Source organism: Magallana gigas, chromosome 6, assembly GCF_963853765.1.
Source record: "Magallana gigas chromosome 6, xbMagGiga1.1, whole genome shotgun sequence".
Classification (NCBI taxonomy): domain Eukaryota; kingdom Metazoa; phylum Mollusca; class Bivalvia; order Ostreida; family Ostreidae; genus Magallana; species Magallana gigas.
In genome coordinates this window covers 23,309,179-23,331,897 of record NC_088858.1, presented here as the reverse complement: position 1 = coordinate 23,331,897, position 22,719 = coordinate 23,309,179, and the positions used below count along the sequence as shown (strand labels likewise).

Genomic DNA, 22,719 nt, shown 5'->3' with positions numbered 1-22,719 from the left:
TTTAGAAAGAGAGTAAAAGCTTATAATTTGTGATTTGGATGTTAATCTTATGAATTTTAAGCTTCTATGAAATTTGATATCAAAATATTTTTGATAGAATGAATGAAATGATTTTATAAGTATTGATTTTCGCATTTAGACGAAAACATCGAGCCCGATCTCAATTTGGATGGAGGGCCGGGTGTTGTGTGTGTGTGTGTGTGTGTGTGTGTGTGTGTGTGTGTGTGTTTGTCTATGTACACTTCCGAGGTATTGTTTCTGTTTACACACCAACGTACTGAGGTATGTGTTAAATACCGAGGTACTTTTCCCGTAACCTCGGAATGTATACCTCATTTTATGCGTGTACAGCATGCAGGGATTACGTGGTTTAAATTAAGCAATAACCTCGGTAGGACGTCAAATGGTTGGTAGGTGTGTGTTCTATCAACATCGGGTCGTATTTTGTCATTTTCAACTTTGAGCACACACTTTGTCAAACAAGGCCTCTGATTGGCTGAAAATTTGATTGGCTGTTTAACATTACTCGGAAATCAAAACACTACATTCGAGAGTCTCGGACATTTTGATTGGATTACATCGTGACACAAATTCAGATAAATAGGTAAGTACATGTGAAAGATTCTATCTCTTATTCTATTTCTAACAAGAAACGTATTTAATGTTAAACATGCTTAGGTGCAAAATGCTATAAGATACTTAAAATAAAACAGGAACGATTTTTGAAAAGCAACAAACACGTCTATTTCTCTATCATTTCCGTTGTTAAAACTTGGGTAAGATTTAAAACAGATTTTATGTTCTTCATTACAAATAGGGGTTAAGGTAACTCCATACTCGTAAAATTCTCTGAGGAAAGTTGAAAAACCGAACTGATTTCAACTTAATAGACTTAAATTTCATCAATTGTTAGAAAAAATATACATGTCATCACACTTTTTGAGATGCCAGATAAACATATACTAAAGCATATTTTAGCATCAGAAAACTGTATATTTTTGGTTAAAAGTAAAATTTTTGTAGACAGAAATTTGTTTATCTTGTTTAATTTTATTGTCAACTTTATCAGAAAACTAAAACTACAAAAATATTTTAAAATTAATCGTTGGGATAAGAAAAACTATGGCATTTAGACAAACAACTGAAGGAAAAGTCAGAACAAGAGTTATTTCCCCTTATCATCAATAAAATGTATAAAAAATTGGAAATTAAGGATAAAATTAAGCTGTGAAAATATCTTGAACTTAACAATATTTCTAATTACATCTATGTGGTTATATTCACATAAAATAGATAAAACTATCTTGCAAAAATTTTAAAGAACTCAAAATTTTACGAAAAAGTATGACATCACAGAACACTGGTTCTACTTTAAAGCAATATGAATTTATGAAAAATTGGTTCAATTTTAAAGTTTTCAAGATATATAGTTCTAAACATTACAAGATATAGTAGTTTTCATGAATTGCGCGTATGAGAAAATTCGAATTGCCTCTACATGAAATTGATTTAACTTGCATCATGAAAGCGATTTTTCTTCTCATGATAAATATATAAAATTAATTCTAATAAATCTAAAATGTGTAAATCAAGTCATTTAAGATTTATTGGCATGTCATTGTTATAAAAAATATTTATGCTGTTCATTTTTAACATATCAAACCATGTCCAGAATCATGGTTTGGTTTGCACACGCGCCATTTAAACGTGCTTTTTTAACTAATGAACGCAGATGACATTCACAGTACTAAACAGTTATTGCATACAATGAAACAAAAACATTATTAATGAAAATGGACATGGCTGTGAGTTTTTAATTGATTCATCTTGATTTTAAAAAAAATCTTAAGTTTGATAAATTCAACTTAAGTTGTGAATAACCAAAATTACTTTACTAGTTCTTCTACAATGCAGAAATGAAGTTTGAATTATTAAGCGAGGATATATATCAGCAGATATTGTGTTAAATTGAAGATAACAACAGCAAAAAACCCAGCAACATAATGATAGAATTTAACAAAATAGCAAGGCAGCTTACTCTCTCTCTCTCTCTCTCTCTCTCTCTCTTTCTCTCTCTCTCTCTCTCTCTCTCTCTCTCTCTCTCTCTCTCTCTCTCTCTCTCATGAGACTCAGATAGTGATCCATGCATGTGATGATTAAGTATAATTATATTGTAAGGAACTATATGAATATAAAAGAAAGAAGTAAAAATTTACATGGATATGATAAGAGTATTTCAACATAGAATATAGTTCGATATATCTTGAGTTTTCCTGGCATTTTAACGATTTTGATATTTTACAAACTCTCTCTCTCTCTCTCTCTCTCTCTCTCTCTCTCTCTCTCTCTCTCTCTCTCTCTCTCTCTCTCTCTCTCTCTCATTCTCTCTCTCCCAAATGCAAACAGTGTTCACAAAACTAATTCCATCCTTTTAACTATTAATTTTCAGATTCACAAACAAATGATGTGCATGTTTGGTATATTCGTTTTGCAATCATCGTGTTTTTTAGTTTTAAAGGATTTTGATATTATTGATGGTTGTGATGTTTACAGTTATGATAATGGATTTTTAATCCTTTTCGAAAGTTACGTTTCCTTTATTGTTGCTAAACTGGTTTTAGAAGATATGGGATATTTTTATCAAACGATGAATGCGTGGTAAGTAGAATGTTGGAATGTGAAAAACCTCAAAATCATCCCTACCAGGTGAATTCAACCAGAGCATATTTTGTCGCAAACAAATAATAGTATATCCCTACATTTGGAAATGCTTCATATTGATCAAATCAAGTTAATGATACATGTAAATAACAATGAACACTTTCGTTATTCGGATGATGTATGAAAAAGGCATAAATTTTGTCATTAAGATGTTTTAACCATAGGCGTCGGAACCATAAGGATACATTTTTTTTGCTTGTTAAGATTCCTGGTACTAATCACTTGTAATGCAAATATAAAAGGTGACTGGTTTTCTTTTGTGTGACACTATTTGAAAAATTACAAAAAAGTAACTCAATGTTTTTTGCAAAGTTAGATCTAACCATAATACACATTGCATCAAGGAGGGGCTAGTCCAACACCTCCCCCACTTTTTTCTCTCAGCAAACATAATTTTTCTTAAAGAAATTACAAGGAAGCTTTCGGTAGAATGTAAGGAATTGAAATGAATATACGGAAAGATTAATAATTACCGGATTAGGAATTTCATGATCTTGTGAAAATATGTTTTTGTAGGTAAGATTTTTTTGAGTTATTGATATACAACATCCCCCCCCTCACCCCCCTCCCACACGGATTAAGGATTTCATGATTTTGGGAAATAACTTTTTTTAGCTTGTCAAGATTTCAGATGATAAGTCCCCCCTCCCGATAAATTGTCTTTATTTTATTTTGAAACGGGATCGGGATTACAATTATATATAATAAATCACGGGATAGCCCCAAAATGTAGTGGCGGAGTCTGACTTAATGAGAGATACACAGCATAATATATGGTACGACTTTACTGATTACATTCGATCCCTGTAGATTTTAAGCTCCTCCCAACATTTCAAAGCTTTAATAGACGAATGCATTTAGATGCATAATATGTTTTACGGACCGTTGTGGCGAGCGCAGCTCAGCAAAAGTTACACACAACATGTTACCTTGTCAATTTAGTGATATTTTGACAATTATCAACTAACATCAAAGAATTTTTGAGAGATTGAGAGAGAGAGAGAGAAAGAGAGAGAGAGTTATGTATTTCTAAGTTTAAAAAAAATGTCAAAGCACATATACTAGGCTGTATCTTCCCCCCTAACACGGTCCCTGTTTGTTGACCAGTGTGTTTTCCCATTTTAAAACTTAATGGGGTGACAATATGCAATATCTACAGAGTTTTTTTCCCCATTATTCTTTTTCAGATTTGGTTCAAAATAATCAGGCTGTAACTTTTATAACAATAATATATATTTTTAATTTCCTCCCTAAGTTTACTGTACTTACATGCAAAGTTAGCTTAAACAGGCTGGGCGGACTCCGAAAACACCGTCATGTATTGCGATTTTTTCAACTTCCATTTTGTAGCATATGTTAATTGGCCAGAGAGTGAAAATGCATTGAATTTCAAAGTACTGGTATATTATTTTTTACTTTTACAGTCTTTGGATATAAACTAAATGCATTGTTAATAAAAAATGCATGTAACATGTATATTGAAATAATACTGAATATAAGAAAGATTGGCCATTAAAAGCCTCTTTGTACCAAAAGTTTTTGGCGTCTTGGGCTAGGATATGAATAGTTTGAGATTCTTCCAACTTCCCGCTCCTTTTTAAGGATTAGGAAATGTTTTTCAAACATCAAAGACTTTTAGAATTCAAAATGAAATTTAACATGCATAAATATTAGACCCTCTGGCAGATCAATCTGAAGACTATGGTGTTCATGTGGCTGTCAAGACCTGTGGGCCTTTTGTTTGTTAAGTACTACATGTAGGTTTGTTGATGCAAGATAGGCAGCAATTTGAAATTTGTCTCTTATTAAAGCCATTTTTATTGAAGAGAAGTGAGCTATGCACCTCACATTTGTAACATTTTATTTGATATATACTTAAATGTTTTAATTGTTATAATATTTAACATTAAACAGATGGTTTAATTTCTTTTTTGTAGATAAAATGATCAAGAGCAACCATGTATAATGAGTAAATATAGCTAGCATGGATGATGAATTTCCCATTGGGCTCTTAGCATTTGATTCAGATTTTGAATATTCAGAATCTTGTTCTTTCTGTGCAGATTTTTCTCTTGATGCTTTTCATTAATGGAAAAAATTTTCTTTGCTTTTTCTCTGCAGCTGAATTCAATGCATGTATATATTTTTGTAATTTAATGGGATTTCATTTCTCAAAGTATGTACTTATTTAAATCCACATTATAGGAGGACACAATAAGAAAAAGGTATTGCCATCTTGTATAAGTTGATGTCATGCAAAACCGCTAATTTTATGGGTCTGTGATGTTTAAGCTAATTCTACATTCAAAATCTTAAATCTATTTATAGACTGCCTAATGAAACACTACATATTGCTACATATATGTAGAATGGGAACATTTTTGACTGCATTTGACAATGGATACATTTCTAAATTTAGTGGAAAGTCCTTAGATGAAATTGCCTGTGAAGGTAAATATTCTTATTGCAAGTAAACTTGTAATAGGCAATTAAATTAAAAGATAATAGTCAGATAAGAAAATTAGTTGGCTAATATAACAAAGAAATGTTATTTTAAAATTAAAAGGCGCAGATAAGAAAATGAGTTGACTAATAAGATCAAAAACTGTCATTTAAAAATTCCTTTAACCTAGTGTCTGTATTTTGTTGATATTATTAACATAACTCCATTTGTTTCTTTTAATTGTAGACATATATTCAAATGATGATGATGATGATAATAATGATGATGATGATGATGATGATGATGGAAAAGAACGAACCAGAAAAAAGAAAACTGGACCTAAGCCTTCAAAACTCCCAACAGGTAAAAGCACAAGAGTCCTTTTTCAAAGCATATGTCAATACAAACACAATGAATTTGAAGATCCTTATGCTGAAAAACTTTCTACATTTTCAAAGTATGATTTTTGTGATATGAATGGAATGGTTAGAACTGTAGTTTCATTCAAGAACTGTGGTTTTATTCATTGTCATTGACATCAGGTTTTGTAGAATATTGTAAAACAAAGCTTCAAGAACACTTATATTAAAGGTAGTCTGCATGTGTGTCTATAATTGAGAAATATCTGATAATTTGTAGTAAGGTGCCTATGTGTGTATACTAGAAAACACTGAGGCAGTGTCTGTGTATCTATATTTGGAAACGCTGATGATGCATAGTGAGGTATATATGTGTGTTTATATTGGGGAAACACCCATAATGCATAGTGAGGTATCTATGTTTATATTCAACTGGGGGAAACAAACATAATGCATCGTGAAGTATATATGTCTATATTAGGGAAACACCCACAATGAGGTATGTGTGTGTCTTTATTGGAGAAATATCCATAATACATACATGTAGTCAGGTATATGTGTGTTAATTTAAGGGAAATACTGATAATGCATAGTGAGGTATATGTGTGATTATATTGGGGAAACACCCATAATGCATAGTGAGGTATATGTGTAATATTGGGGAAACACCCAAAATGCATAGTAAGGTATATATGTGTGTTTATATTGGGGAAGCGCCTATAATACACACTGAGATATATGTCAGTCTATATTAGGGAAACATCCATAATGCATAGTGAGGTATATGTGTATCAATATTAGGGAAACACTGAGAATGCATATTGAGGTATATGTGTGTCTATTTTGAGGAATTATTCATAATGCATAGTGAGGTATATGTGTATTTATTTTTAAGAAAAACTAATAATGCTTAGTGGAGTATCAGTTTATTTTGAATAGAAAACAATTATATTTCGTAGCTGTATGTTGTAGACATAGATGTGAGTGATGAACATGATGGCAATGATGATGATAATGATGAAGATGGGGATGATCATGTTGGGAAAGAACGAGCTAGAAAATAGAAAACTGGTCCTAAGCCTTCAAAACTCCCAACAGGTAAAAGCAGAAGTGTCCTTTTTCAGAGCATATGTCAATACAAACACCATGAATTTAAAGATTCTAATGCTGATTTTTTTTTTACATTTTCCAAGTATGACTCTTGTGATATGACTTGAATATTTAGAACTGTAGTTTCATTCAAGAACTGTGGTTTTATTCATTTTCATTGGCATCTAATTTGTAGAGAATTAAAAATAAAACAGTTTCAAGAACACTTAAATTTAAGGTAGTCTACATCTGTGTCTATAATGAGAAATCACTGATAATTTGTAGGAATGTATGTGTGAATACTAGAAAAAACGGATGCAGTGTCTGCGTATCTATATTTGGAAACACTGATAATGCATAATGAGGTATATGTGTGTTTATATTTGGAAACACCCTGTCCCATAATGCATAGTGAGGTATATGTTTGTCTATATTGGGGAAACATCCATAGTGCATAGTGAGGTATATGTGTGTTTATATTGGAGAGACATCCATAATGCGTAGTGAGGTATATGTGTGTTTAAATTGGGTAAACAGTCATAATGCATAGTGAGGTATATATATGTCTATATTGGGGAAACATCCATAATGCATAGTGAGGTATATGTGTGTATATATTGGGGAAACACTGATAATGCATAGTGAGGTAAATGTGTCTCTATTTGGGAAATTCCCACAAAGCATAGTGAGGTATATGTGTGTGTATATTGGGGAAACACCACTAATGCATAGTGAGGTATATATGTCTATATTGGAGAAACATCCATAATGCATAGTGAGGTATACATGTTTGTGTGTATATATTTGGGAAACACTGATAATGCATAGTGAGGTATATGTGTCTCTATTTGGGAAATTCCCTTAATACATAGTGAGGTATATGTGTGTCTATATTTGGGAAACACCCATAATGCATATTGAGGTATATGTGTCTTTATTAAAGAATCGCTGAAAGTGCTAATTTGGGTATCAGTAAATTTTTTTAATTTGAGAAACACTTTTAAATTGAGATACATGTAAATTCATATATATTGGATTTATTTATGAACTTTATCACAAGTACCTCACTATCCATTTTTAACTTATATCCTATACTCATTTGTTTTTTAACTGTTGAGAGAATAAATGAATTCAAAAATGATTTTGCTTTTCATTAAAGGTAAAACTGTATGTCGAGAGGAAGAGGAAGCAAATTCAATAAAGAAGCCTTGCAAGAATTGTGGGAACATTTTTTTTAGGACTTTTTGCAATTGGTTTTTGTTTGTCGTCATGTGGTGTTCATTGTGTGCTGACAATTAAATAATTTTAATTTCTTCCAAACTACATGGCCTAATTTTTCCAAATTCTTTCGATATGATGTATGATTTGGGTAAGGGGGACATAAATGGTAATTTCATTTCTCTTCCACACTGTGTCCTTGGTCAGCAGGGCCAAAATGCTAAAAAGAAAATCTATACTTCCACACATCTGAAAGAAAATTGAATTCAGTTGTAAATTTTATATTAGTTTATTTACTCCAGAATGTAGTTTAATTACATGCATATATGACATTCCTTTATTGAGGTCTGTGTCTGGGCTAGTTACTCAGGTGACCGTTAATACCTGTTGGCCTGTTTGGTTTAAAAACAATTCAATTTTATACACGAAGAAGTGATTTTGTGTTAGAACTTGAAGAATCACCTTGCTTTTTTAGTGTGTATACATCACTGTTCAAATTTATTGAAATTTTCAAAAAAATGATTGTCTTTAAACTGGGAATTAATTCCTTTGAAAGATTGTTTATTCATTTAACAAAGCTGTATTTTACTTATTGATAAGTGAAAATACATTGGATAATTTTCTTTTCTTTGCACGTATGTATTTTTTCTAAATAACGACAAAGTAATTTTAATGAATTAATAAAGATTTAAAAAAAACGGGAATTAATTCCTTTGAACTATTGTTTATTCATTTAACAAAGCTGTATTTTACTTATTAATAAGTGAAAATATATTAGATGATTTTTTTTCGTTGCACTTATGTATTTTGTTTATAATGACAAAGTCATTTTAATGAATTAATAAAGATAAAAAAAAAAAAAAAAAAGAATTGTTATACTTGCTTCACGACAATTTTTTGACCTTATACTTTTTGCAAGAATTTACAGGGTAAAAAGATTTACTCTTGTCTATCAAAAAGTCCATCAGTCCTGGTTGTTTATTTTACTTCTTAAGGAGTTTGTGATTAGATCTCTAGAATCAATTTTTTTTAATTCGCAGATATGTTTAGTTATTGGGAAGTTAAAATGCATATTCACATGAAATTCTGATTCTGTTATATTTTGAATAATGCACTTTTAATCTCAAATGAATGACCAGTATTGCAGAAATTAGAGAAAGAGTTTATTAAAGCAACTCTTATGATTATCATATTCCAATTGAGATTTTCCTGAACCTTAGTAATGAAAAAGGACATGTCTACATTTGCAGTTTGACAGGAAATCCTCCATTTATCATCTGGTTGTGTCTCTTTAAAAATATGTACTATTTAGGCTCGCTGGTCAATAAATTACATGTAAACATCTTGCAGTATATATTTACATTCTCCAGTGTCTTTGCCTATTATAACATTACGTATCGAATTTATACTATATAACCCATATAACTTCCAATGACGCCAAATTGAGGCGCCATTGCTAATTTATATTCACATATTTAATCGTACAATGGCTAAAAATTGTATAAATATAAGCAATAATGATTCATTCTTTGAATATTATGAAGTGATAATTTCAGTCGGGGCGTGATCGAATTTATCATAAAGCCCTTCGGGCATTATTGGATTTGATCACGCCCCGACCGGAATTATTACCTTATAATATTCAAAGAATGATCCCTTATTCATTAAATAAATGAAGTAGGATTAATCAAGTCGTTAAAATCTTAAACTGTTTATTAGCATACATATGATTTCTGTAAGCATAAACAACCCCCCCCCCCCCCCATATTTACATTTTTCGATATTAAATTGTGTGTTGATCTCGATGCAAAATATAATAACGCAAAATCTTATGATAGAAAGTGGACTATCTATAGCTTAATTTGTAATTTGTAAATATAACAATATAATGTTACAGCTAATGTTGATCATAGATACCAAAGGAGATATCAACAGCGAATGTGTCACTCTTGGTCTTAGTGAATGCATACTGATCTAGATTGAATCCATCTTTATACTGTATACTCATTTTGAATATATTTTAGGGAATAAAATAACATTTACTGTAGGATGAAAACGTTTCAGGTCTTGAATTTACTCCATATCAGTGTAACTTTTATTGTACGATGATCTTTAAATCATAACTGACATGTTCTCAAAATTAACCTTGGTATTGCCCGATTCATCATGATATTTGCAAAAAAAAAAAAAAAAAAAAAAAAAAAAATTATTTGCTGTGCATGTTACATCGCAATTTTGACATGCCATCAAAATAGCTTTTGCTTGCCATTTTCATTCAATCAGCGGTCATTACTATATAATGATGACTAGCTCCAGTCAGATATATTTTGTTATTTTACAATATCAACACATAATTGCACACGTGGTTACCTCTAATATACCCATTTCAAAATGGATTCATAAATACATTGCATAGTATTATAAATAGAAAATAGAAAACTAGTATCTCTGGAAAAGAAGCCCAAACTTTATTACATTTTGCGCTTATCTCAACGCAAAATGTAATAATGGGATTTTATTACATTTTTCGTTATTACTTTTCGCGTCGCTACAACCCATTCTGAACAAAACATTAAAATTGCTGCCCTTATAATTCTTCAGTGCTATCAAATTTCAGCTTGTAGGCGTTTTAGAGTATCATGAATGCCGTTTTTGTGAATTTTGCGAATATTGCATGCAAAGTAAATAAATCAAAGAATAATTCGCAAGAGTTATATTTGTTGGATTTATATCAGTCGACCATGACTATTAAAACATCAGCATCTTCCTTTGATTTAAAACAACGTTAATAATTTGAGTAAATGTGAAAAAAAGTAGAAACAGAATATATACATTCTGAGGTATATACCATATTTGGGCATGACCATTAAAGGAATACCTCGGGTTGTATAGAAAATTTCTATTTGGATTGCAAGGTTATCGTTGAGAATTCTAAAAATTATGGATGATCGATGAAATTTAATGTTTGTTTCGAACTAAATCTACTATGGCAGTTCTCGGTAACTTCAGTAGAAAGCATATACCTCTGAACGTTTTCATGGAAATCTATACCTCGTTATGTGATATAAACCAGTATGTGTGTGTGTGTGTGTGTGTGTGTGTGTGTGTGTGTTTGTAAGCCCTGTGAAGTTGGCCGAATAACAAGTTTACACACCAATCAACTTATCACCTGAAAATCAAATGGACACCCGAACTCAGGTGTTCAGTTGAAATAACGTCATTTTCGTGTTCCTCTCACTAAATTCCACCAGAAAAAATAAAAAAAGTATGAGTGTTTCTTTGACACCAATTTCCTAATTTTTTTCACACAGTGTGTGTGAAATTTTATGCTCCATTTTCCCCCTTTACACAGAAAAATCTGCGCATGCGCAAATGTCATATCGAAAGTTGTTTATAATGGTGGAAGTGAAATATGTTGTGACCTACAAGTGACATGTTCCTTGGATATTTGATGTCACAGTGATGTTTAAAGGTAAGTTTTTGAATTCTATGATTTAGTTTCGAATGATGGCTTAAAGAAATCAATTAATGATACACGTGTATCGCTTCTAAAACTGTTTTTTAACAACAAATCACGAATGCATTTCCTTTTCTAAACTACGAGCTGGATAGATTCTATCTATTAACAAAATATTAACATTGTAAAACATTTATAATAAATAATTTTTGTACTAAAATCTACATCATTTATTCCCACTTGGTTAAAACAACGACTTATATTCTAATATTGATAATGCGTTTTCATTATATCGTGTTTGTTTAGTTAGACGATGTTTAAAATTGTCTACATTTAGATATATAAGCATTGAAAAAAATGTGGATTATATAAGCCCAAGGCAAAAGATAACAAACAATATATAAATATAACACTAGATCTAGCTATAGACTCATTTGTTTATATTCATATGATTAACGTCTTCCGTTTCCAATGGAAACTTTCTACGGTCTGAAAGTAAGGAGAAAAAAGTAAATTAGGAAGATAAATGCTAGGTATGTTTTAACAATGAATTACAGGATTATTCTCGTAAAACTATGCTTCAATACAATATAAAGTGTAAGTGTACGGTGGTTTTGCCTGGTCAGACGATACAGCAAAACCATTTTATTGAAGTAATGTAATAATTATTATATTTTGCATTTGTGTTTTCTTTTATGAAAACCGCTTTACTATATGTCTAGTTCTTGAAGAAAATGAGTAATGTAGCTATTTTTTTAAACAATGGATTAAAATCGACAGAGTACTTTCGATATAGGTAACGGGTGCTTTCGTCCCTTGTGAATTTGCTACTAACTTTTTTTTTACAATGCAATGTGCTTGTTTATTGGTCAAAAGAAGTTTTGGTGAACGTGTTCAAAGATCAGACAGTTATAGAATATGAAAAATAATCAATGATATAAACATGGACAGATACAAACAGGACAAGGTTGTTATTTAATATAATCATTTTGAAGCAATGGATTCACTCACTCTGACTCTAAGTCTCGCTGATTATAAATCATATACATGCTGAGGATACATATAACACCAAATTTGTACATGTATTACCACGTCATACATAACAATTCATCAGATTTATCTTTGAATAATGTAGTTCATATATTAAATGGTATTTGGAGGGGGTGGGGGGGGGGGTTGTTGTTGTTGTTGTTAAAACAGAAATAATGATAAGAATTGAAATTTTAGCATTTCATTAATCATATTTTTGGAGAAGGCAGAAGCTGTATTGGTTAAATATAAAAACAAAATAAATTTAAAGAAGCTTTAGAACAAAGTTATAGTAAACATGGTCAAATTGATCTGTAACCCTTTTAGATGGTGTAGGTTTATTCATAGAGATATATATACTAACACATGTACATACATTGTACATGCCAGATTTACGATGTAATTTACTACATCTGGACATGCCATACTAAGTTTTACTTTCTTGTTGTTTGACTACAAGTTTACTTTGTAAATAAAACAAAATTTAAAACGGAACAAAAAATTAAAATAGATATACACATATACATTGTACATGTATATAAATTATAAACATCAAATGCAATGTTTTGTAACAATATTCAAAGTTTTATCTCAACTTTACTTCTCAACAACACTAAAATTTCAAAATATGAGAACAGAAGCTATTTGTCCTCCTCTAGTGCTTAATTTTATGGAATAAATATCATATTCGCTCTGAACAGAGACATGAATAACATAATAGTATGCCTCTGTGTACATGTACAATTCTTCCATGCACTCTTAGAAAAGATTAAAATGTAAAACAAAATTCTGAGCGTATATGAATAAATCACATCATGAAACTGATACCACCGCGATAATGTACAAGTAAGTATACATCAAAATAGTTAGGATAAAATGACCCGGGGCGAATCAGCCATTGGTCAAAACACCGTAAAACCTATATTTTCGAAGGAAGTCATGTGTTCGGAGATTATATATCAAATTAAGAGTCTGGGACAGTTGTTTTTTTTAGTGGTGAGTACATGATTCCTATTATAAGGTGGTCGTTCGTGTTTATAAATGTACAACACGTTGAGAAAATTGCCTACAGCTGTTATTGTTATGTTAATTGTTCGAATTTTCTCTACAAGCTGTCACTTTGTTGTGGAAAGGATTTAATTCTTATGTAATCTTGACCATGGTGACAAGATGCTACTTTTGTATGTTCAATATACATGTAATTCATGCTAGGCCCTATAATTCAATGTAAAGTCTTTAATTTATTCAGTTAATAGTTTGTTTATACATGTGCATGCAGGTGTTCTTGAAAATCCAATCTGTGGAAAGATGCATCTTTTTTTATTATTAAAACAAGCACTGTTGCAGATACTGCTCAGTATGTTTCATCCTGATCCTATAAGTTATGATATATTTTACATGTACCTTTTAAGACATTTAGGAAATAATTTAATGCATCTTTACATATAATTGATAAATAAATAATACTTTTCACTACCTTTACAAAAATAACTTGTGAAATGTTTAAAAACTGTACTGACGTGCAACCCATTCTCGCCAGTACATTGTGATGTCATTTTTCGTATATGATTTTATATGTTGATATATGACATCACAATGTACTGGCGAGAAATGGTACTCGATGAGAACTGGTCGCACACCAGTATACATGTATTTGCCGATATCAGAGAAATAAATCTATACATGCAGTGTCACTGACATATACCAGTATGTCGTAGCATAACAATCTCTGCCCTCTTCCAGTTAAATAAAATCAGTCAGTACTAGTAGAATAGCACTCCAAATCAGTTATGTATTGGATTAGATAATTGTATAATCATTTTAGTATTAATGTATTAATCATCAGTATATATATTAATCTCACATCTTCGCAAGTCAAGGATTTATGATAAACCATTGCCTTGTGAAGAGGAGCAGAATGGATCTTAAATCCTCAACTTGCAAAGATGTCATCTCAAGGCGTTTGTTTTTTAATAATTAATCTTTGATTGGCACGGGACAATGACATAACATGAAACAGGTCACATTTGATTTGTCTAAGATGATATGGACAGACCTCAATTATGTGTAAGCATCAGATTAAGAAAAAGGTATAAAAAGCTATGACATTTGCTAATGAATATTTTCATAACAATAACTTTACAACTTATTTGAAATCATGCATCCGATGCAAATTATCAAAAGTTTTTAAAACTATTAATGCTTTTGAGTTTATGACATGGTGTTACTGTATGTGACATTATTATGCCTTATGTCAGTTTGTCGCTATATATTCAATACTTATTTATTTTCGCATAATATACAAAAGATTTATATAGCGTAAGCATATAGCCGAAATAGAGCACGGTATGGAACGCCATTGCTGCCTTATAGCATAAAACTTTAGGTGCATTCCATAGCACGGCAAATGTTTTCAATGATAAACTTCCAAGCACGACAGCGGGTTTCGAAATCACGACGCTACAATCATTCCAGTATGAAGCCCAATGCTTTACCGCTACGCTATATTAGCTGATAATGAATGGACGGTATCTATATATAAAAAACGTAGATATATACGACTGACATCAAGCAATTAAAATTATTAATCTTTTTAAAACACTTCATTATTGATGGTAATTTTAAAGTTAAAGTTTCTGATAAACTTTTGAACAAATTGATTGAACATATTTGTCAAAGAAATTCTACATGAGGATCACAAAAACATTTTTTTAAATGACACTTGATAATGAATGTACAAGAAAAAAATTCAATGAGATTTCGTCTGCTAAACATTTCGAGTTTTCTCGGTAAGGTCAAACGTCTCTCATTTCTTGAAAAGAACATATAAACCTTTGTTGACTTTTAATTTTACAACAACTTGTTGATTAAATAAACAATCAAATCAATTGATTAATTTGAAGAAAAAAACAACAAACGCTTGCTTTTCCGGTGATTATTTTTAGGGACTAGTCAACACTTAGACGTCACAGCTACTTATAGCAAAGCATGTCAGTATATTTAACAGTCTGCATAATAATAACAATAGTATTATGTTGTGCTTTGTGCATGTATTTGCCTAAATAGTAGTCAGGGTTTGATACATAGTGCAGGAGCTGGAAGCTACTTATTATATAAGTAGCATTATTTGATTTTAAAAGAGCCCACACAGTTTCAAATAAATCAATGAGTACTTAACCATTGCTTGACTTAATGCTCCAATTAATCGACTAAGTCAACCGAGTAAAATGGACATCCCTTATACATATAAATCATCTATTACCTTGAAGTTAATGTTTCAAATATGTTTGAAATAGGAATTACACAATAAAATCTGTTTTAATTTAATTAATTTTTTAAAAATGTAATGAATGGTAAGGGAAAAAGTTTCAATGTTGACATGCATCCATTTATTTATTTGAACAGATTTATCAGTATTTGATACTTGCTCAAAGATGGATCTTACCCACATATTTGGACAAAGAATAGAGATTTTCATGGGATTTTTCTCAAGAGGTCTAATGCAGAATAAAAAATTAGGAGTCTGGACAGAAGTGAATATGTCACTTTGTGTATCAATGGACTAAACCTATCTTGAGCTGGTAAGTCATTTTCCAGAAATAGATTAAAACAAAGTTTTGATTAGAGTACGGTATTAATATACATATATTATATATAAGTACCGGTAAAGCAATATGTAGTCTTACTCTCTCAGTTTGTATGTCTGTCCAGTGGTTCTTCTCTCTCTCTCTCTCTCTCTCTCTCTCTCTCTCTCTCTCTCTCTCTCTCTCTCTCTCTCTCTCTCTCTCTCTCTCTCTTAGCTTCCAAGCAGAGAGGTTCAAATCATTTCAATTTGTATAGCAGGTTTATGTAAACACTTTGAAAGTAATTTTCAACCCATTACCTAACTTGAATTACTTAGCATGCAACATTTAAATTAGTTTTCATATTTTTTATGCCCCCCCCCCCCCTCCAAAAAAAAAAACCAAACTTTAATAAAGTACTAGTTAATTTTTTATCAGATCAGCTAGCCTTATTTGAGTGCATATTAATTATAGCCCATAACCCAAGTTTTGTTTGCTATGACATGTACTTTTGTAAATTTTGAAAGAACTCTAAAAGTCGAAGATTTGGTATTTATATAAAATTATAAAAAATCAAAACTAATCTTAACTGTAATTTTTTTTCAAATTCATTTAAAATGTGGTTATCTTTTGTACACGACCTGTCCCCAACATTTTTTTTCAAAATAAAACAATTTGAATTGGAAATGAGAGGAAAAAAATAGATTGATAATAAAGTAAGATAGGAAATATGCATAAATAGATAAAATAACTTTTCAGAGTAAAATAATAAACATGTCTTTTTGTTAAATTATTCTTAAAATTAATCACATTAATGCATTAAATTTAATTACAGTCAAACTTCCTATCTCAAACTAGATGGGACTGTTTAGATAGATCGAGATATCCGAGTATTTATGATATCGAGGGTGATATACTTCAAAAAGTGGTTGGGACCTAAAAATCACTTCGACACTTACTATTGTATTTGAAATCTCAGTGTTCGACATATCGAAGTATAACTGTATTAGCAAAATATACAAAGCTGGATTTTGATAAACACATGCATCTTTTTTATAATGTGATTAATTTATTGAATGGTTGATGATAAATTGATGATTTTGAGCAATCAAACTAAGCATTGCATGTATAATATAAGTATTTGACAAAAGAAAACAACCTGTTAAAATAAAAAATTGTTATCAGCTTAAATGCTCAACCAATCACAGAACAGCTCGGCTTAACATCAGTTGTATAATTATCAATGCTATGAAATACACATATTGTCCAAAATTTGAAATGCTGTTTCCTAACATAATTCCCAAGAGAGAGAAAGATAGAGAGAGAGAGAGAGAGAGAGAGAGAGTGACTGACATGTACATAAACAGATAGGGGACTACAAATGCAGGTATGTAAAGGCTTCCCGATTTAAGGTAGCTCTCGGGTTTGCTGATGTCACAATAGAATTTAACATAAAGTGTTGACCATCAATCGGTCATAGCAAACCCATACTTTTTTTTTTTAAATGACAAATGATCCCTAAAAACATAAAAGGAAATATCTCAAAAAGCTTACATGTAGTTTATATAAACATTTATAATTATCACATGCTAACCATTTAAAATCAGGTGAAATACATTGTTACATTTTGTTTAATAAGGTATGATTGTGCGTTGGAACTCTTCTATTTAAAATCATATTTAGACAAGAAAATAAATTGCCGTAAATCGTATGCATAAGCTTCGCTTCTTTAATTACAATTATAACTTCTGTATTTTCAACCACTGATCTAACTAGAGGTTCTATTAAAATTTATTTGGCTTTAGCTAATAAATGTATGCGATTACAAACTGATTATGACAAGAGTTGTATGGTAATTAATTTTGCATTTATTGACTCAGAGTATTTACATGTTCTAATGATGAGTAAATATGCTAGTCTTGTCAATCAACTCATTTTTATTTTTTGGTTCTCAGACGTAAGAAAATGATGACGTCGGGCTTATGTTATGATGATAATATAGGGTTTTGCAAAATCTTTTCAATATTTGAAGTTGTTTTGCGAAAAATTGGCCGCGAACACATATTGATTATTCTTTATGAATTGATTCAACATTATCTCTTCTGTTGTTGTGTTGAGTACAATTAAGTACGTCTAAATCGTTTAAAAGTTTGAATCGTAGTTCTGAAATGTGTTTTCCGTTTAAGATATGCAATTTACTATGTATATTTCATTGAAATGGCGTTGCCAATGATTTTATCATGGACACTGTGTTTGAAACATTATAACATTATAACCACGCAGACAAATCTTATAAATTTTCAGGGAAGGCTTTCTCACAAGCAGTTCTCAGGGAAGGCTTTCTCACAAGCAGTAAACCTGCGAGCTACTTGTTTGTACCTCATACGATATGATGTCATAGTTAACTTTTAAACGTCACGATCTGCATTCCTTTCGATAGTTCTCATGGATTTAATGTATTAATAGTAATCAACTTAAAATAGAATCATACATTATTAAGTGAAATATATTGTGACAAAAATAAAACCACTGGTTTCCTTTACACAGACGCTGTTGTTAATACTGGTGATATTATCAATATTTATTATGCATGATTTTTATTGATTTCACATGTAGAAATGCACAAAAAGTGTATCATACAATTCACAGCAGTCTATTATAGCCTCTGCATTTTTATTCATTCACAACAAAATTTATGACAACCTTATGATAAATAATATTTCACAATATTTAACCAGAAAACAATTTTTTTAAATTTTGGAAATGTTTAAAGTTTCAAAGCCCCAGCGGGTTTGAACTCATGACTTATCGACAGGTTCGTAGTTAATGCTCTAACTAATTGCGCTATAATGCTGTTAGGTTACAATTTCGGGGGGGGGGGGGGGGGGGGGGGAATCTTACTTAATTTATTGTTCATTTTGATCAGAAATATGCCAGATTAATGGAGGTGTGCCATACCACCATAAGGTGTTATTGGACATCTGTCAGTATTAAAAGCATGTAATTATAATACTTTAACCGGTTTAGAATTTTCAAATTTTACCATATATTTAACCAAAATATACTTGTATGTTTTAAAAAAGTTAACCATCTAACCGCCCACTACGCTACGCTGTTTGGTGGCAGTTTGGGAAAAAACTATATAAATAGTACATCACAACATGAAAGTGTCCCATACCACCTTAAGTCTTGATTTACATCGAGTGTAGAGTAAATACTACATGTACAAGTGTACAGCTTTTTTATGAAAGAGGCTGCTATACCTCTAGCTATTCTAAAACTTGGCAGTTCTGTACTGATTTGTATGCAGCTTGGTATACACATAGTCTTATATTTACTTGTATATATATTACATGTAATAAAGCAAATATAAGTGTACTGTCTTTCATGTACATGTACCACTATAAGTACATAAAAATAACATTTTAAGAAAACTATTATATATGCATGTAAATTAATGCTATGTTTGTGAAATACTGATTGTCAGTATTTATAATTATATTGATTTTTTGTAATTTTTTTATGTTCTAGGTACCGGTTTTCTGAGCAACAATGTGGGAAGGCAGCAGTGGTCCACCGTCTCAGTTTTGCCACAGTCCAGGGTCAGCACCAAGCTACATGTATAGGACTCCTACCTAATTACTAAAAGTATCATTATGAAGAATTTTACAAGACTTCTTGATGACTGGAAAGACATATTAATTCTGATTGAATTTACACGTGGTTGATAATAGCTTTGTCAACACAATAGCCAAATATGAACCTAGTATACCATTTAAGCATTATTTAACAAATATAAGTCAGACAGTTTAAAATTTGATGATCCTATAAGTAAAGGAAAAATTACAGTCTTTAGATATATTCAATTCATCTCAGTTGTTTTTTATGCATATGCATGATTGTACATGTATAAATACATGTATATGACTTTTTTAATCAAGTATACATATATAGCTGATGTAGTGACATGGATATAATCAGAATTGATAATATGTGTATAGGTATTCTGTATTACTTTATCTAGGTTGGATCTTGAAAGCAGGTGTATGGTACACTGTATCATAAAGATGATTTTTTTCACTCTTTGTTTACAGTTACTGTCATGAAGGACATACGAAGAGATTTTTTTCTTTGATTCCTTTTACTTATATATATAGTAGTCTCCTGGGGCCATAATACAATCACCTAGTAACAATATTGTTTGAATTATATACCATAGATGGGTTTCTGTGTGCACTGATTTACTTGTACTCATCCATGTTCATGTACAAATACAATTGCATTTTGTATATGTTTGTGCATTTGCTGATAATTTCAAGCACCATAAAATCTGTTGTATTAATTCATTTTGTAAACTGCAGCATATTTTGACAGATGGGGTATGGTTACATAATTATATACTAGAAAAATGTATACGGTATATCCCATTTCATTTTCTTGAGCGGAAGGGGGGGGGGGGGGGGGGTCAGTGCCTATGCACATGAGTATTCTACGTTAATAAGTTTGCATTTTACACTTACCCTACAGACTGCCCCTCCTCTGTAATTGTTTTTGTTCATGATCGAATATTAATTCATATACATGTACCAATTGATCCAATAAATGTAAATGATACTTGTTATCTTTGTTATTGCTATACATGTGTATATAGGAGATAGTTTGCTCTGTGGTCCTAGATACAGAGCAAAGGTTGAGAGGTGTACATGGAAGCATTTGAAAAAAAGAAGGAGGCACTAATCAAATAATTTACTAATGTTTTGCAAAAAGATACTAGTGGATTAGCGATAAACTCTCTGAGTTTACATGGACTATAGTATAGGACAGATTTGATGTGAGAGATGACACGAAGCAAATTTATCTAAAATTCAAGCTTCCTTTTATCCCAACTAAAATATTTTGAAACCCTTCTCCCATAAGATTAAAAAACCAGAACGGAATAGAGGGGGGTGAAAATATTTAATATCGAAGCCTCTTTTCGTTAAGAATTAAAAATCAAAGGGGATTCAACATTTTGCATTGAAAAATAGTTTGTTTCTCCTCTCTTATAGGATATAAAAATCAGAAGGTTCACGATATATCGCAAACATAATTTGTTCAAAAGACATTCTACAGCAGGAATTGATCCTACATGTAAAAGGGACAATTTTTTTAAATCTCAAAATTCAATATTTGATTTGATGGTTCAATATTTCAAGCGATATTACTGTTGGATTCAAAATGATACACATATATGCAATGTATATGCCACTAGCATTGCGTTCCTTGTGTGTGGGTTTCAAACGTACATGTACATATCCAGTGAAGGGGGCACATGTACTCTCTTACATATAGCGGTAAATATCACAACCTCTGAAACAAATCGGTAGTACATGTATCAAGGTTGCATATTGTTTGGAGCATTATCCTGTCTGAATATGTCCTGTTAAATATTAAGTAGGTGTATTATATGTTTCAGCTCTTGTATTTTGATGGAATTTCATAATGAGGACGGACTACTTTTAAAATTGAATTGAACTAGGAATTTTAATTAGCAATGGGCCCTTACATGTTTATCGGCTCCAAGAGGTATTAATGATCTTCCACATGATCTTTTTATAAAAGTTAAGATTAAATGCAATTTTTTTTTAGTTTTCTAGGTTTTCAAGGTATATCATACATACATGACATGTATATACACTGTATACCTGGTGGTGTATTCTGTCAAATGACCAGACAGGACATCAAACACAACCGCATTAACACTGGTATGATTTCATCAAAAGACGGATTTAATTCCGTATAACTTATCTGACCAAATTTGGAATGCGTATGCATCTTTGCGATTTTCTTTCGACGTGTTAATCTAGCCGTCAATAGTTATTATTACGAGTGGGGATCGCATCAGCTTTTTATTTTGCTTATGCAAATTAAAGTGTGTGGTTGAGAGAATGTATAGATGTTCAGTTGAACGTGTGTAAAAGACTAGCATATGTTGAGTGTTTATGTAGCCGTTGAAGTCAAATTGAAAACAACAACAACAGAATTTAACGGGTTTTACTCTAACGATGTTTTTTAAAGGCTGAGTATCACATTTAATTGGAAAAAAAATAACGATGCTTCATGATATTTCATTAGAACAAGATATCGATGATCATGATATACATGATATACATGTATCAAGTTCTTATTACACTGTGTGTTAAGTTTCCCATAACTTTCTTTTCATTTAAAAGGAGAAAATGTTTACTATAACAATAACATTTCCTTTGTAACATATCTAACTGTCTAGCTCATAGGAAGGCATAAGCGTCGGAACCGAGGGGAGCCCACCTCCACTTTTTTTGCCAAGTTTGACATAACTATCAGGCACGTAGCATCAGGGATGGGCTAAAGTATCACAAATCTGCTCGCCTCCTCCACAGTTTTGGTAGCATGTAAGGAATAGAGGTAAAAATAAGGAAATTAAGAGTGATATTGAAAATGGCTGTTATTGTTGTACAACACCCCCCCCCCCCCACCCCCCACCCCCACCCCCACACACGGATTAAAACTTTAATGATTTGGGGACACTTTTAAATTTAACTTTAACGTGTTAAAATATTTTTGCTTCTGATGAAAAGTCTAGCCCCCCCTTTCAATTTGTTTCCGACGCCACTGGAAAATTGAAGCAAATCTAATTTATTTTGTGTTATTTCTTATAAACTTTGTTGTTCAATGCTTTACAAATTCTGCTTAATCCTTATAACACTTGTGCTAAATACATACGGAAAATATCGAAGAAATCAATTAATAAATGTATCAATGTAATTAATCAACTCCGTTTGAATTACAATCCGTAAAACGCAATTATTCTCATATGTT

At 31.3% G+C, this 22,719-nt stretch overlaps 1 protein-coding gene and 1 long non-coding RNA gene across 4 annotated transcripts; both read left to right on the top strand.

Moving 5' to 3' along the window:
* The first annotated feature begins 4,810 nt into the window (after window positions 1–4,810).
* LOC117682932 (uncharacterized) lies at window positions 4,811–8,509 on the top strand. Its single transcript, XM_066088952.1, has 4 exons — window positions 4,811–5,172; window positions 5,411–5,527; window positions 6,496–6,621; window positions 7,772–8,509. The coding sequence occupies exons 1-3, from the start codon at window positions 5,058–5,060 to the stop codon at window positions 6,585–6,587; spliced, it is 324 nt and encodes a 107-aa protein (XP_065945024.1). The 5' UTR covers window positions 4,811–5,057; the 3' UTR covers window positions 6,588–6,621; window positions 7,772–8,509.
* Window positions 8,510–10,985: 2,476 nt separating this feature from the next.
* LOC117683232 (uncharacterized) lies at window positions 10,986–20,493 on the top strand. Of its 3 annotated transcripts, none has more exons than XR_004597311.2 (3): window positions 10,986–11,302; window positions 15,722–15,897; window positions 19,411–20,493. It is a non-coding gene; the product is annotated as an uncharacterized lncRNA (long non-coding RNA). The 3 variants fall into 3 exon arrangements; XR_004597310.2 differs by lacking the exon at window positions 10,986–11,302 and adding an exon at window positions 12,463–13,312; XR_004597312.2 differs by lacking the exon at window positions 10,986–11,302 and adding an exon at window positions 14,331–14,406.
* The last annotated feature ends 2,226 nt before the right edge of the window (window positions 20,494–22,719 follow it).

Bases quoted from the DNA above. Each gene is read 5' to 3' on its own strand.
- LOC117682932 (XM_066088952.1), top strand. From the start codon at position 5,058: ATGAAACACTACATATTGCTACATATATGTAGAATGGGAACATTTTTG. The intron at 5,173-5,410 runs GTAAATATTCTT...TTTTAATTGTAG, and splicing joins AGATGAAATTGCCTGTGAAG to ACATATATTCAAATGATGAT. The intron at 5,528-6,495 runs GTAAAAGCACAA...TGTATGTTGTAG, and splicing joins GCCTTCAAAACTCCCAACAG to ACATAGATGTGAGTGATGAA.